Source organism: Miniopterus natalensis, chromosome 17, assembly GCF_054644295.1.
Source record: "Miniopterus natalensis isolate mMinNat1 chromosome 17, mMinNat1.hap1, whole genome shotgun sequence".
NCBI classification, from domain to species: Eukaryota; Metazoa; Chordata; class Mammalia; order Chiroptera; family Miniopteridae; genus Miniopterus; species Miniopterus natalensis.
In genome coordinates, this window is record NC_142097.1 from 36,968,180 (window position 1) to 36,982,229 (window position 14,050).

Genomic DNA, 14,050 nt, shown 5'->3' on the forward strand with positions numbered 1-14,050 from the left:
AGGATCCTGTCCTCAGACCAGCGGTGCCCAGCGCTCCATCTCTTCGAGGTGTCATTAAAGAGGTGAATCATGTCAATCATTTAAAGTATTTTCCTGATAAACTTTTTATTTAGCATCTTCCATCAAATAAACGTTAGAGAGAATGAAGCAGTAATATTTGTCAAGGGTTGGGAACTGAGATTGTGAAACGGGGAGGCTCTTGGGCCTAAGGGAGAGCTTGTGGTGCTGCAGCTGCAGAGTTTGGAAACTTTGAAGTATTTTTTTTTAAATATATTTTTATGGTTTTGGTTTTCAGAAAGAGAGGAAGGGAGAGGGGGGCAGAGAGAGAAACATTGATTGGCTGCCTCCTGCAAGCTCCCTCCTGGGGATCGAGCGCCCAACTCAAGAATGCGCCCTGACTGGGAATTGAACTGGCAACCTTTCGGTGCACAAGCGGACGCTCAACCAACTGACCCACACTGGCCAGGGCAGAAACTCTGAAGTCTTGAATGTTTATTTTCATGGAAACAGTAAAATCTTTGGAAAATGAAACTTTTGGGGGAGCTTTTCCTTAAGGAGTGATATCCTAACAGAGATTTTAATACTTTTAGACTTACAAGATTAAGTTGGTGAATGAAAGAAAAGTGGAAAGCACTATATCAAAATGAAGAAATTATGGCATGCTGCCTGCAACAAAGCAAAATACAGTATCAATTCCATGAGAAAAGCTATAATATTTTTAATACAATAATTTTATATGAAAGTGCATTTGTTGCTTGAGGGTAAAAGTGAAAATGAATGAATTCTAAAGTCACTTAAATTTATTAAATCCTGATACTTTACCAGGTGGTATTTGTAAGGTTCTGTGGAAGGATAAATAAAACTAAACTAGTGGATTAAGTGATTTCTGTGATTTAGAAGTCTAAGGTAATAGAAATAGTGGTTCAAGCAGCATTATAAGAGCTGAGACATGTCCAAGTTTTATCATTGTTATTGTCCATCAGGTGTTGAAGGTTTAACATGGTGAACAATATCATTGACATGAAGAGAAATTTTCTATTTATTGGAACTACACATTATCCAGAGGCCACCAGTTTCAAGAAATTCACTGGAAAAGCTCAAGGCAGCTCCCATGACACATCATCCTAGACAGTGAGCCCTGTCTCAAAACAACCACACCAACCATTTCGAAACATCAACAGAATTTTGGAAAGCATGAAAACGATTCAATTAATGATTGGCAGGCGAATTTATATCGCTTATTAAGTAGTTTTGCAGTATACTTTAGGTTATTTAGAGAGAAAGCAGGGGTGGTGATGGAATATATTTAAAATTTTTTGCCCTGGCCAGTGTGGTTTAATTGGTTGAGCGTCACCCTGTGCACCAAAAAGTTGCCGGTTCAGTTCCTGGTCCACGCACATGCCCAGGTTGTCGGTTGGTGTTTCTCTCCCACATCAATGTTTCTCTCTCTCTCTCTCCCTTCCTCTCTCTAAAATCAATTTTTTAAAAAACACACATATTTAAAAACAATTTTTTTATCCATGCATTAAGTTACATATTATATAACTCTACTGGTTGTTAAATATTTTAAATAATGCCTCTGCATACCTCGTAGAGGTTTTGTAAGGATTAAATGGGATTGTCAGTGTAAAGCTCTTAGACAACAGGAAGGAATATAGTAACTTTACTGTCTGTATGTCTCTATTGTGACCAATCTTATCAATATGCTGAATGACTGTGGACCATGAGCACATGGATTTGGCAGGATTTGGGCCCCGAGGAATGTGCCAGGTCCATGGATGAGCTTTGTCTTTTTCCATTTCATCTGTCACTTCTGACTTATTGTGTAACCTTTGACAAATTATGTTCCCTTTCCTGGGGCCTCATGGAAGGGCTCCTAGCAACGTTTACACACAACTGTAAGCGGCACTTCCTCTGGTTTCCTCTGCTATATTTCTGTCCTGGCCGAGGTCTGCGAGCTTCCTGCCCCAGCTGAAAAGTTCCACACACGCAAATGCCCCAGCCATGTCAGCTTTTCCGAAAGGCCCCCGTCTTCCCAGGCACCACGGCTCTAGGGCCCAGCCCCGCCCTCTGGCCAGGCGAGGATGGATGAGATGCTGCTTGGTCACGTATCCAAAACAAAACCTCCAACTCCCTTAGCAGAAATTCTGGCACCCCCAAGGTCATCTTCCCAGAGATCAAACTTGTGGGGTTCTTTCCCTTCCTCTTCTTTAGTGAGATAATTTGCCAACAAGATCACAGTATGAAAATCACTGTCAATCACTGAGTGCCGTCTGTTTTAGAAGAGTAGGCGCCTGAGAAGTAACTTTGACTTGTCAGAAGGGAATTGGGGCCTTTTACGAAGGAAGAGGATTTGCTTCCAGACAGCAGTGGGCAGCCAGGGAGGAAGTGGGGGGACAGCAGGCCCTGGCTCTGCTAAGATCCCAGTGGTGGCTGGGTGTGGGACTGGGAGAGAATGTCCACCACAGTCTGGGACCTAGGGGGTCCGAGCAAGGAGCAACTGGGGTGAGTTGGATTGTCCTATAGGTTAGATACTGTCCTAGAAGAACCCGCACCTGGGCGGGGACCTGGCTTCCCCGCAGGGAGGGCGCCCGGCCACAGGAATGTGCGAGACCTGCAGGGCCAACCCTGGGCGGCAACAAGAATCAGTAACCCAAGTGGCCCAGTCACAGCTCCCTCCATTTGGGAAGCCCTTGAGCACTTCCCACACCCCACTTCCGAGTGGGGACACTGGAATATGTGGTTTTACCTGTGAACACTTCACAGAGCCAGGAGAATTCTGGATCAGGTAGAAGTGAACCACAGTACACTCCGGGATGTAATTTAGAGACTCGGAGACAGCTGGGGGCCTTGTTAAAATTCAGAGTCCCGGGTCTCATCCCCAGTAAGTCTCGAGTGGGGCCTAGGAATCTACATTTAACAAAATCAGGCATTTCTGATACCATGCTTGTGTGTGTCTGCTCTAGAGTCAATACTTGCTTCCCAAGACGGGAGCAAATTTCCATGAAGTTCCTTTTGATATAGACGGAACCCAGAGAGAGACGATCAGGTGGGCTTACACAAAAACAACACAATGGTCACATTTTTAACTCTCTCTTCCCTGCTGGTCAACCTCCCCTCCAGCCTGAGTTAGCACAGCCCACCGCCTCTCTCCTCAAGAAAAGTCATTGAGGAACACGGGTTGGTCAACCCCACCAGTCACATTACGCCAGTCACTTGGTCAGAAAGGAGGAAGCTCTCTAAAGCGACTCACCACCAGGATGCCACCAGCCCTCCTCTGGCCTCCTCTTCGATTTCCTTTGGGAGAATGCGGAGCCATATGAACAAACTGGGGCATCTAAGGCTTGCATCTCACAACCAAACTGTGATGTGGAAAAAGAGTGTTTTTGTGTTTCTTTTCTCTCTTTCGGCTCTAAAAGCAGAACTGGGCAGTGAGACAATGAAAAAAGCAAACAGTAAGTTTCATTTACTTCTCTCTTGTACTAAAACTGTCTTAGCAGAACCAGTGGATGCTCGGCTTTCAATGTCTTCATTCGTGAGTAAGTTTTTCTACGCTTTTAGATAAATACGCAGAGTAAAGTCTCTCCCGTTACCTGCTGCTTAAAATGAAATGATTTTTAGGGAGGGAATTGGAGCATCTTTCCTGAGACTCAGAGATAAAATATTGTTAACTTTTAGGTGTGATAATGGTAATTGTTATGTTTATAAGAGTCCTTATCTTTTTTTTTTTTTAATACTCACTCGAGGATATTTTTCCATTGCTTTTCAGAGATAGTGGAAGGGGGAGCGAGAAAGGGAAACGTCAATCCGAGAGGGACACATCAATTAGTTACCTCCCCCAAAAGCCCGACCAGCACCGGGAACCGAAACTGCCACCAAGGTACGTGCCCTTGACCAGAACTGAACCAGGGACCCTTCAGTCCGAGGGCTGATGCTCTAACTACTGAGCCAAACCAGCTAGGGAGAGTCTTTATCTTTTAGAGATACAAACTACCGATATCCTCCAGCCAGAGGTCACCAGGGATACGCACATAGTTGAACAAAGCTGGGTCTGGGGAGAAAATGTATAGCATGGAAATCATGGGTGTCTCAGGCAGAGGGTGTTAGAAAGGTCTTATGAGATCTGGGTCTGTGTTAGGCGATTTGGAGGAAGAGTCAAAGCAGCAGGCTCTGCTCTGGGTTGGATCCCATTAGAAAGTGGAAATAATATGATTGGGCATCTTAATAATTCTTACCTAAAAGGCCAAAACAGCAAAGCAAAAGCTGCGACTGATAAAGCAGCAGCAGTCACTCTTATTAGTCAGTTTAGGGGGATGTTTGGCCACTTGTGTGCTTTGGACAATGTTCGTGTCTTTATCTGTGTCCAGACATGATTAAGGAGTCGTCTTGTTTTTGTCTTGATCCAACGCGGTCAGAGTGGCCTTGTCTGGCATTGATATTCTAGCTGTGAACGACAGGTCAGTCCCTCGCCAGGCCAGCTCCCAGCTGCAGGGGCTGCTTTTCTCTGTCTCAATACTGAAACTTATGGACTAAATAACATGTGGTCTGAGGTTTGCTTTAAAGTAATGGCAAGGGGGGTGGGCAGATGAAACAGGATGGACCAGGCGTTGATCATTGCTGGAGCTCCGTGAGTGGCCCATGGGGGATCACTATACTCTCTTCTCTACTATTACTTTGAAAGTTCTTATTTTGGAAATTTAAAATAAATAATGGACTATCTAACAAGCTATCAGACATAACATTTGTTCACAGAACCTGGAACTTTAATATTTCTCAGTCAGCACAGCCAGTCTTTAGAGGGTCAACGTCAGGCTCTTACTGGCCGGAGAGAGAGCAGGCGCAAAAGAGCTCGCCATGGCCACCATCTGTCATTGGAGGCGCTTCTGTAGGCCCTGAGGCTTCCTCACACACTGGTCAGCCAGGCGGTGTAGGCGAGAAACACCCTCTTAGGAAAGTTCAACAGTGTCTCTACCGCCTTGATCCACAAAATGTGGCCAGACGTCAAGGGACATTAACAAGAACTTTCTCTTGTGTTATTTTGTTTTCCAGAATTCCCTTCTCCAACTTTGGACTCAAAAACAAATGTAGTCATGAAGGGTCAAAATGTATCTCTGATTTGTTCCAACCAGAACAAATCACTACAAATCATCTATTCTTTGTTTCTGCATGAGAAATTCATGAAAACCCAGCATAGCAAAGGGGAACCCGTGATTTTTAACCTAAGCATCTCAGAAGCCCATAATTTGGGGCCCTACCAATGCAAAGCCGAAGTTTCCAGATGTTCTAAATACAGTCATAAGTTCAACTTCACACTTGCAGGTAAGTAGAACACTCGTTCCTCGCGGTCCTGTGATTTGTAGGACCCTTTCCCATTCTACAGTGGTCTCTCTGTTCCCCTTGCAGGCACTCACTCTAGAGCCCTGGAAGTATGTCACTGAGATATTCTTAATAATTCCATTTCACTTTCTCTTCCAAAGATTTTTGGCTATTTCAGATAACAATAGGCTGATTGCCTAAGATAAAAAGTCTTCAAATTGTTGAAACCTTTTCTAGATGCTTTATTCTAGGATTCCCACCAGGTAGGCAAAAATGACTTTTTCTCTGAAGAATCAAGGCAGAAGTCTGAGAATCAGTGTTGGACCTTGTGGCAAGGGTCTCCAAAGCCCCAGGCTTGGCCCAACTCTTCCCTTTGCAGTGACCATGTACCAGGTGTCCCATCAGCCCATGTTCTTCCTGCCCAACCACATCTTATTATTTCTATATTTTTCTCTGCCATCTTTCCACCCTAGGCCTCTCGAAATCTAGCAATAATGGGCTCCTCTATGCAGTGACCTTGATAATAAACTCCCGGGAGGGGGAGAGAGGGTTTCCAGGTAATACATGTACAGTGTACCTGGAGTCTTCTAAACATAGGTGCCCCGACCTACTGATCAAATCTTTGAGTGGTCCTTGGGCCTTTGCTCTCCTTTATGGTAGCCATTATTAGCCACATGTGGCTATTTAAATTCTAATTCAGGCCGGCCGGGTGTGACCCAGGCGATCGGGGTTCGATTCCCGGTCAGGGCACATGCCTGGGTTGCAGGCTCGATCCCCAGTCGGGGGCGTGCAGGAGGCAGCCGATCAATGACTCTCTCATCATTGATGTTTCTCTCTCTCTCTCCCTCTCCTTTCCTCTCTCTGAAATCAATAATTTTTTTTTTTTTAATTCTAATTCATTAAAATTAGACGGAACAAAAAATTCAGTTCCTCAGTCTCCGTCACATTTCAGGTGTTCAGTAGCCACCGGTGGCTGCCGTATTAGACAACATTTCCATCATTCCAGAAAGTTCTAGGGGGCGTCTCTGCTCGACGTCAGTGGTTCTTAGCTTTTCAGGTTATAACTGTTTTAACAATCTAATGATAGAGTGGTCATTGGCCTTTCCCACTGGCTGCAAGCTTCTTGACTTCTCAAGAAGGGTGTCCTTCAGCTTTGGGACCACATCGGGGAATAGAGGAGGGGTTCAATCCATGCTTGTGGACTGAGTGAGTGAACCCAGTCTGCCTGGCCCTGTAACATGCACTCTCATTTTTCTAGACCCAGTGATCACTCCCATGCTGAACGTTACTGTCATTAAAAACCAGACAAACAGTTATGTAACACTGCGTTGCATTTCATTCAACGGCTCTCTGCCCATCAATTACACTTTCTTTGAAAAAGACATCGCCCTGTCACCAGCTATTTCCAAGCATGTAAGGGAGCCTGCTGAGCTTAATGTAACGAAGAAGAATACTGGAGCAGGGGGAGAATATAGGTGTAAAGCTGAAAACAGACTGCCCAGCCTTGCAAAATATAGTCATCCCATCGCCATGCCGTCAACAGGTAAGGGCTACCTGAGCTCTTTCAACAGCGTCTGGATTTGCTTCCAGAAACTTCTGCCTGTTCACGTCCCACTTTGGCCCCCTGCTTTCAAGCGCCTTTCCTTTGGTAGGGTCCATACAAACTGTAATGGGATTGCTTTCTGCCATAAAAACAAAACAAGAAAACATAGAAAAGCCTAGACACTGTGGCAGGAAGGGACCGTGCAGTGGGGCTTCCTGCCTTCACCCTGCTTCCTGCCTTGGCCTTCCACTGCCCAGGTTTTGAGCAATCGCATTAGAATTTGCATCTCTCTTAGAGCTGCCAGGTCTCTTTTCTTTTGCTTTTCCGTTGACTTCTAACACCTACGTGGCTGTTTATTGCCCCACTGCTAACACTTGGTGAGCCTAGACTTTCAGTACCACCCTTAGCTTGGGGCAAGAGGGGGCCCTGTCCCTTCCCTGGGTTTTGGAGGGCACTGCATGGCCATGCACATTCCCTGTGCACAGAATATGCCCACCTGGACCCTACATCCCCACTTTCCTACCCAGCATCCTGGGTACCTGGGCCCAAATTCCCTGCCCAATCAGATGACCTGCACAAGCCTCTGTCTCAGTTTACCCTCCCAAGGGTGGCCACAGTGAGGATGCGAGTATTCCTGGACCCAAACAAAGGCAGCTGCTTGGGGGGGTGGGGGTGGCATTTGGACATGCAGGCTGGGCCCACATGCACGCAAGGCCCCTTAGGGTGCAGGTCAGAGCCTGGTGGGAAGGGGGTGAGGCCGGATCTGGGGCTGACTCTCCCCCATGCTGCCGTATTACAATGCAGAGCTCCAAGGGGTCTGAGAATTCTCGATTCAAACCTGGCCTTCCAGTTCCCTCTGAAGCTATATTGGTTGAGATAGGAGGATTGGACAAAAAGCTAGGTTAGCAAAGGCAAGAGGCACACCTGCGCATTGAACACTTCACCTGGCCTCATCCTCGAAAGAAGTCCTAACAAGTGAGACAGTCTGTGGGAGTCAGGGCCCAGAATCAGGCTTTTGCCCACAAATCACAGCCCTTCCATTTACTAGCTGTGTGGCCTTAAGAAAGTCACTTAACCTCTCTGAGCCTTACTCTACTCATTTGTAAAATGAGAGTGATACTAATAAGATAAATAAGGCAATGCATGTAAAGTGCTTAACACAGTGCTTCGCATATAGTTAACACGCAATAAATGGTAGCTGTTTGACATAAATTATGCCAACATGACTAAGGGCTTTGTCCAATAACTGGCCAGGCCGTTCTGAAGCTTATGACCTAACACTGTGGCCACTGTTAAATGCTGTGCTCACCCCTTGTGTGACCCTGTGGGAGATGCACTTGGTCATGACTTTAAGAACTTCAGTACAGAGACCAGGGTACAGAGGACATCGGTTGCCTTGGGAGACAGCCGTGATCGCCCTTTCCAGAACACTTCACAGTTCAGTGTCACTGGGCGAGAAAGCTGTGAGGTGACACTGAGTGCCATCTTCTTCCAGATGGAGACGGCTGTGCGTTATGCCTACAGCTACTGCTCCCGGTGTTATTACTGGTGCTATTTGTAATAATACTTCTGGCGTCTTGGATACTGTGCAAGTACAAAGCAAGTAAGTTCTTCGGGAGTTTTTCCATTGTTTCCCATGGGTTTTGGATACAGACAGCAGGGAGAGGGTGAGGAGGACGGGAGAGGGCAATCAGAAATGATGTGAAGAAATAAAGAGAAGAAAAGCCTTTGAAAGGGGACAGTAAATGAAACGGACTTGCCGTTTCTTATTTAGATTGCTCGCGGGTGTGGGACCAGTGCAGTCCCACAGGGCTGGGCCTAAGAGCCCCGCACTCAGTTTAATGCTCTGCTGTGGTCGCTGCCTTGAAATTCTTAATACTATTTTTTTTTACTTTTCAAAATTACTTTTTTAAATTGTGGTAGAATATTTATGACAATAAAATGTACCATCTTAGCCGCTATTAAGTATACAGCTCACTGGCAGCGAGTATTCTTGTTTTGTGCAGCCACCACCACCAGCCATCCACAGCACTGTACTAACTTGTAAAACCGAAACTGTCCCCCAACACCCACTTCCAGTCACTTCCCCCTCCTTTTAGCCCCGGGCCACCACCATGATTCTAGCCACTCTAGGGGTGACCTCATGTAAATGGAATCTGTCCTTTTGTAACTGGCTTATGTCACTTAGCTAATGTCCTCCAGGCTCATTTGTGTTGTGTTCTTGGCTTATTCCACCTTTGGGCCATAGCGAATAGTGTGCTATGAACACAGATATACTAATGTTAATAATTTTTTAACCAGAGGCCCCGCATTTTTACTTTGCCCTGAGCCCTGCGAATGATGGAGCAGGTCCTGACTGCCAGCTCCTCGAAGGCAAGAGCTTTGCCTGGTACTTTTCAGCGACCCCACGGGGTATGCCCCTCGGAGGACACTCAGTACGTGGTGACAAACAGGACCAGCCTTCCTCTCTGCCCCACCCTACGTGCTTCCCGAGCCCCAGTGGCGGCTTTTCTTTATGTGTCTTATGGCCACCTCTAGTTAAGATTTCCAAGAGGCTTCTTCATTTGGCACACAGGTGTAGAGGATATCGAGATCTGCACAAAAGACACTTTGTGTCTCAGCACTGGCACTCGCCTGTGATCCTGCCTGAGCCTCAGCATTCTGACCCATCGAATGGGGTCATGGGAGAAACGGTCACGGCTGGAGAGAGAACTATGTGATGAATGCTAGGTGCCTGTGACTCCTCCTGCCATCTCTGGAGAGTGAGAATTCAGAGACGTCAGGGATCCAGTTGACATGAAACTGGAAAACAGATGTCAAAATTTGTATATCTCATACATTTTTTTAATCTTCACCCAAGAATATGGTGTGTGATTTTTAAATTGATTTGAGGGAGGGAGACAGAGAAAGAAACATTGACCGGTTGTCTCCCATACTCTCTCGCACTGGGGATCGAACCCACAACCTTTTGGTGTATGGAACAACACTCCAACCAACTGAGACACCCGGCCAAGGCAGACATCTTATACACTTTTAAAACCCGACTTTCTTCCTATAAAAAGCCCAGGCTTTTGCAAAAGTGGAATTAATATTCCTGAGTACCAGCCACAGCTAAAGAGAACTCAGCTGGGAAACTTACTACCTCTTGCAGATATTACAAAGCTTTTGGCAAATTGTTCTCCTCAGCAAAGGAAAGAAAGTGTGTCTCTGGCCATCTCAAGCGGAATCTGATAGACAAAGGATGTTACTTGCAGAGCTGGGAGAATAAATCAGGAGGGCTCCTGGCTTGGAGAAGCGGGTACTACAGACTCCCTGCTGAGTCCATGCTTTTCCTTCAATAGACAACAGGTTAGGCCACTGGAGCAGGTCATTCTTTGTTTCAGAACCTCGGGGAATTCTGCTCCTTGGCAGAGATGAGAGAAATATGACTGAATTGGCTTAATGTAATTAATTCTGCTCCATTTCATACAGGAAAAGCTGTAAGAGATAAGGCACGGAGAGACTATGGAAATACACCTATGGAAGCTGGAATATATGCAAATGTCTGTGAAAATCAAGCAGGTAAGAGAACTTTGTTGGGAATTTTGATTGGTTTGGTTGGTTGGTTTTAGGTTTTCATCTTATTTTTTTAAGGTCGTAGAGACACACGGGTACAATGTTTCCTTCCCACTCCTAATACCGTTCTACTTTTCAGGGACAACAACCAGTTTTTAAAACCTTCCACAGGTAGTCTGCGTATGCTGACATCTAAACTTGTGGCAGCAATGGCTGCATGTCTTACTCTACATCTTGATTTTTTTTCACTTAACAAAATATCTTGGAGATATTTTGTATTTGGAATGATCCTCACTGTGTCCCAAAGCCCTTTATAATCACCTCTTTTTTTAAAAAAAAATGTTTTTATTGATTTGAGAGGGGGAGAGAGAGAAGCATTGATGAGAGAGAGAAACATCAATCATATGCCTCCTGCACGCCCCTACTGGGGATCGAGCAGCAAGCCAGGCATGCACACTGATCGGGAATTGAACCAGTGACCTCTTGGTGCCTGGGGCGAGGTTCCACCAACAGAGCCACCCCAGCCGGCTATGATCATCTCTTAAAGTAGGCATCGTATGCATGGTAAATAGACCCACGACCTGGCCAACAAGAATAATCCCAGCCAAAGCTGACCAAGGGCCAGCCATGTTCCAGGCACAGCGCTAAGCAATTTAGCTGCCCTGTCCAACATAAACAGCGCTAACTCCCAATTTATGTCATTCCCATTTTACAGATAAGGAGTCTGTGCCAGGCTTGGAACCAAGACAGTGTGTTTCCACAGCCCAAGATGGTAAGCGCTCTCCGCGAAGTCCAGAAGCTGCACGCCATCGCGAGGCCAGCCAGCTAAGCCACTACCCTCAAGTGGTCAGAGTTTCCGTTTATAGGCCCAGTAACTCTGTTCCTTGTCTTTTGCCCAGAAACCACACAGTCTCAGGAGATACATTATGCCACCCCTGTGTTCCAGGGAGTGAAACCAAGAGATCACGGTGAGCTGCAGTTTGGGATAAGAGATGCTACTGAATGAGACAGTGGTCCCTGTGAGGCCACCTTACTCCAGGACTTTAGGAGCCCAAGAATCGGGTGCATGGGGCAACATGTACACCCAGGAGACCAAGAGTAACCAATACATGGCTCCTAACAAATCTATCAGGAGCTGGGTGGGTGGGGAGGAGGGGAGGATGGGACAGGGAGAGTATCATATAAAACATCCAGAGAGGAGAATGGAGGGGCACTTCCAAACCATTTTCAGGAATAAATTACTTGAAAAAAGATGAAGGGATTAAGTACATGAGGATGTCAAGTACAGCATAGGGAATATAGTCGATAATATTGTAATAGCTATGGATGGTGCCAGTTGGGTACTGGAACTGTCAGAGGGAACACCATGTAAAGTATAGGATTGTCTAAGCACTGTGCTGTCCACCTGAAACTAATACAAAATAGTATTGAATGTAAACTGTAATTGAAAAATTAAAAAACAAATTTTTATTTTTAAGGAATAAATTACTTGATATAGTCCAGGAAAAAACAGTTAATACTTGGTTCTGTCAGTCCAACCAGCTACTAAAATAGAATTTTTTTTATTAGCTACTCTATGGATATATATTCTAAGTTTACTAAATTATTTCCTCTTTTATATTTCAGAAGCCTATAATGATGATAAAACTGTATATGTCTATTCTGAACTCAACATCTGACATTTAAAGATACAAACTACGCCTCAGGGTAAGATGACTTTTATAAAGCTGATTTACATGAAGAAAAGGCAAACCTGATAGACACTTTAATAGTCTCTCCTGGCTCCCTCAAGTGAATCACTGTTTTTCATGATGAAACACTGTTCCTTTGGCACATTCGGGTACTGCCAGTCCTGCCATCAAACAACAGCTTTGTCAGGTGGGAACCTGACTGGTGACAGTTTTTAAATGCTTCTGCTATTTTTAGGCATGGGCCTTTCTCCCCATTTCCACATCACTTGAAAAAGAGTAACTGTTAAACCACTGTGCTTTTCCTAAGTGCATCCTGAAAACACTATCATGGGCATCTTTCCAGTTTCCCTATCCCCGTGCCCACTGAAGGTTCAGAGGCAAAAACACAAAGCAAACACCACGCCTAAATTCTAAAAGAGAGAGCGGTGACCTTGAAAATGTGTCAGGGAAACAGCGCCTACAGTCACCACCAGAGGCAGGCAAGATTACTCAACAAGTGCACATTGATTATTCATTGCCATTTAAATTTGCTCAGATTCTGGGAGGCTGCAAAAATATTTCTGTTGATTTTCATGGACTTTCTCAGTCCTCGAGATGGAGCTAATGTCAAAGGCGTGCCTGCACGTGCTGCATTCCTGTTTTGTGGAGACAACAGGCCCGAGCTGAGTTGGGGGAAAAGAGGGAAGAGGTTCATTTCCTAGGACTGTAGTAACAAATTATCATCAACTGGTGGATTAAAACAACAGAAACTTATTTTCTCACAGTTCTGGAGGCCAGAAATCCAAAATCAAGGTGTCAGCAGGCCCACACTCCCTATGGGAGAAGCCTTACTTGCCTCTGCCTTTCTGGGGGTTCCCAGTGTTTCTTGGCTCGTGGCAGCATCACTCCAATATCTGCCTCTGTCTTCACGTGGCCTTCTCTTCCTCTGCTGTTCTCTTACAGGAAAACTGGTCACAGGATTTAGGAATCACCCGGATAATCCAGGATGACCTCATCTCAAGATCCTTAACTTAATTTCATCTGCAAAGACCCTTTTTCCAAACAAGGTGACATGACATTCACAGGTTCCAGGAGTTAGGACTTGTACATTTTTTGGGGGGGTCACTACAGGGAACAAATGAGAGAGAAATAACACCTATGCCATGGAGCTATTGTGAGAGTTAATTCAGGTGACAAATGTAAAGAGCTTCTCAGCATCTTCCACTGGCTGAGATGCCCAGGCGGGGATGCCCCCCGCCTCCAGCTTCTGGGCTGCAGGTGGGCATTCCAAGCGGGCCCACTCAGAACACTTGAAAGCGCCAGGGCAGAAAATGAGTGATATGTGCTGTACACTTGAAGCACAAAACTTAACACAAAGTGAGTGAAGTCGCAGATGCAGCTGGAATCCAAGGTGAGGCCCAGAGGATGTGACACGGGACACAGAGGTGGCTGGTATGCATCTCTCAACATTTCCTTTATAACAACTACGACGACAGGAACTATCATGTGTTGGGCATGTACAGGCTCCAGGTACTGTGCAGTGCTTCGTGACACATCCGCACACGGTCCTTGCCACTGGCTCCTCACCCAGCTCCACCCCACCCCGCCACCTCCACGGCTTTTGGATTGCACCGTTTAGGCAGCGAGGAGGAAGATGAGGACCTACTGGGCTTTCACTTCAGTATCTACTTTTCCTCATGTCTAGAAGTTTCACTTTTGTTCTTTTTCAAATCCACTGATTCTTTAAACATTTTCTGTTGTGAAATAGAGCACACATTATATGGAAATGCATAAAAATATATATGTAGTTAAATAAATTATATCAAGTGAATACTCGTGATGAAATGTCACCAGCAGCCCAGAGACCCTCTGCAGGCCTCTTCCCAATCACAACCCCACCTTCTCCAACTTAGGTACTCTTTTATGGAACATTCAGGCAGTTGTGAGTTTGGGGCTATTACAAATA

General features: G+C 45.5%; 1 protein-coding gene across 1 annotated transcript; it reads left to right on the forward strand.

Moving 5' to 3' along the window:
• The first annotated feature begins 3,367 nt into the window (after window positions 1-3,367).
• Window positions 3,368-13,219, forward strand: MILR1 (mast cell immunoglobulin like receptor 1). Its single transcript, XM_087825672.1, has 9 exons — window positions 3,368-3,455; window positions 5,050-5,319; window positions 6,575-6,859; window positions 8,355-8,462; window positions 10,331-10,420; window positions 11,130-11,186; window positions 11,314-11,382; window positions 12,041-12,121; window positions 13,048-13,219. Exons 1-8 carry the CDS (start codon window positions 3,368-3,370, stop codon window positions 12,091-12,093), a joined length of 1,020 nt encoding a protein of 339 aa, XP_087681798.1. The 3' UTR covers window positions 12,094-12,121; window positions 13,048-13,219.
• The last annotated feature ends 831 nt before the right edge of the window (window positions 13,220-14,050 follow it).

What these genes read in the sequence shown, in the direction of transcription:
- MILR1 (XM_087825672.1), top strand. Translation starts at nt 3,368, where the DNA reads ATGTGGAAAAAGAGTGTTTTTGTGTTTCTTTTCTCTCTTTCGGCTCTA. An exon ending in GTTCAACTTCACACTTGCAG is followed by an intron (nt 5,320 to 6,574) that starts GTAAGTAGAACA and finishes TCATTTTTCTAG; the next exon opens with ACCCAGTGATCACTCCCATG. An exon ending in ACTGTGCAAGTACAAAGCAA is followed by an intron (nt 8,463 to 10,330) that starts GTAAGTTCTTCG and finishes CATTTCATACAG; the next exon opens with GAAAAGCTGTAAGAGATAAG.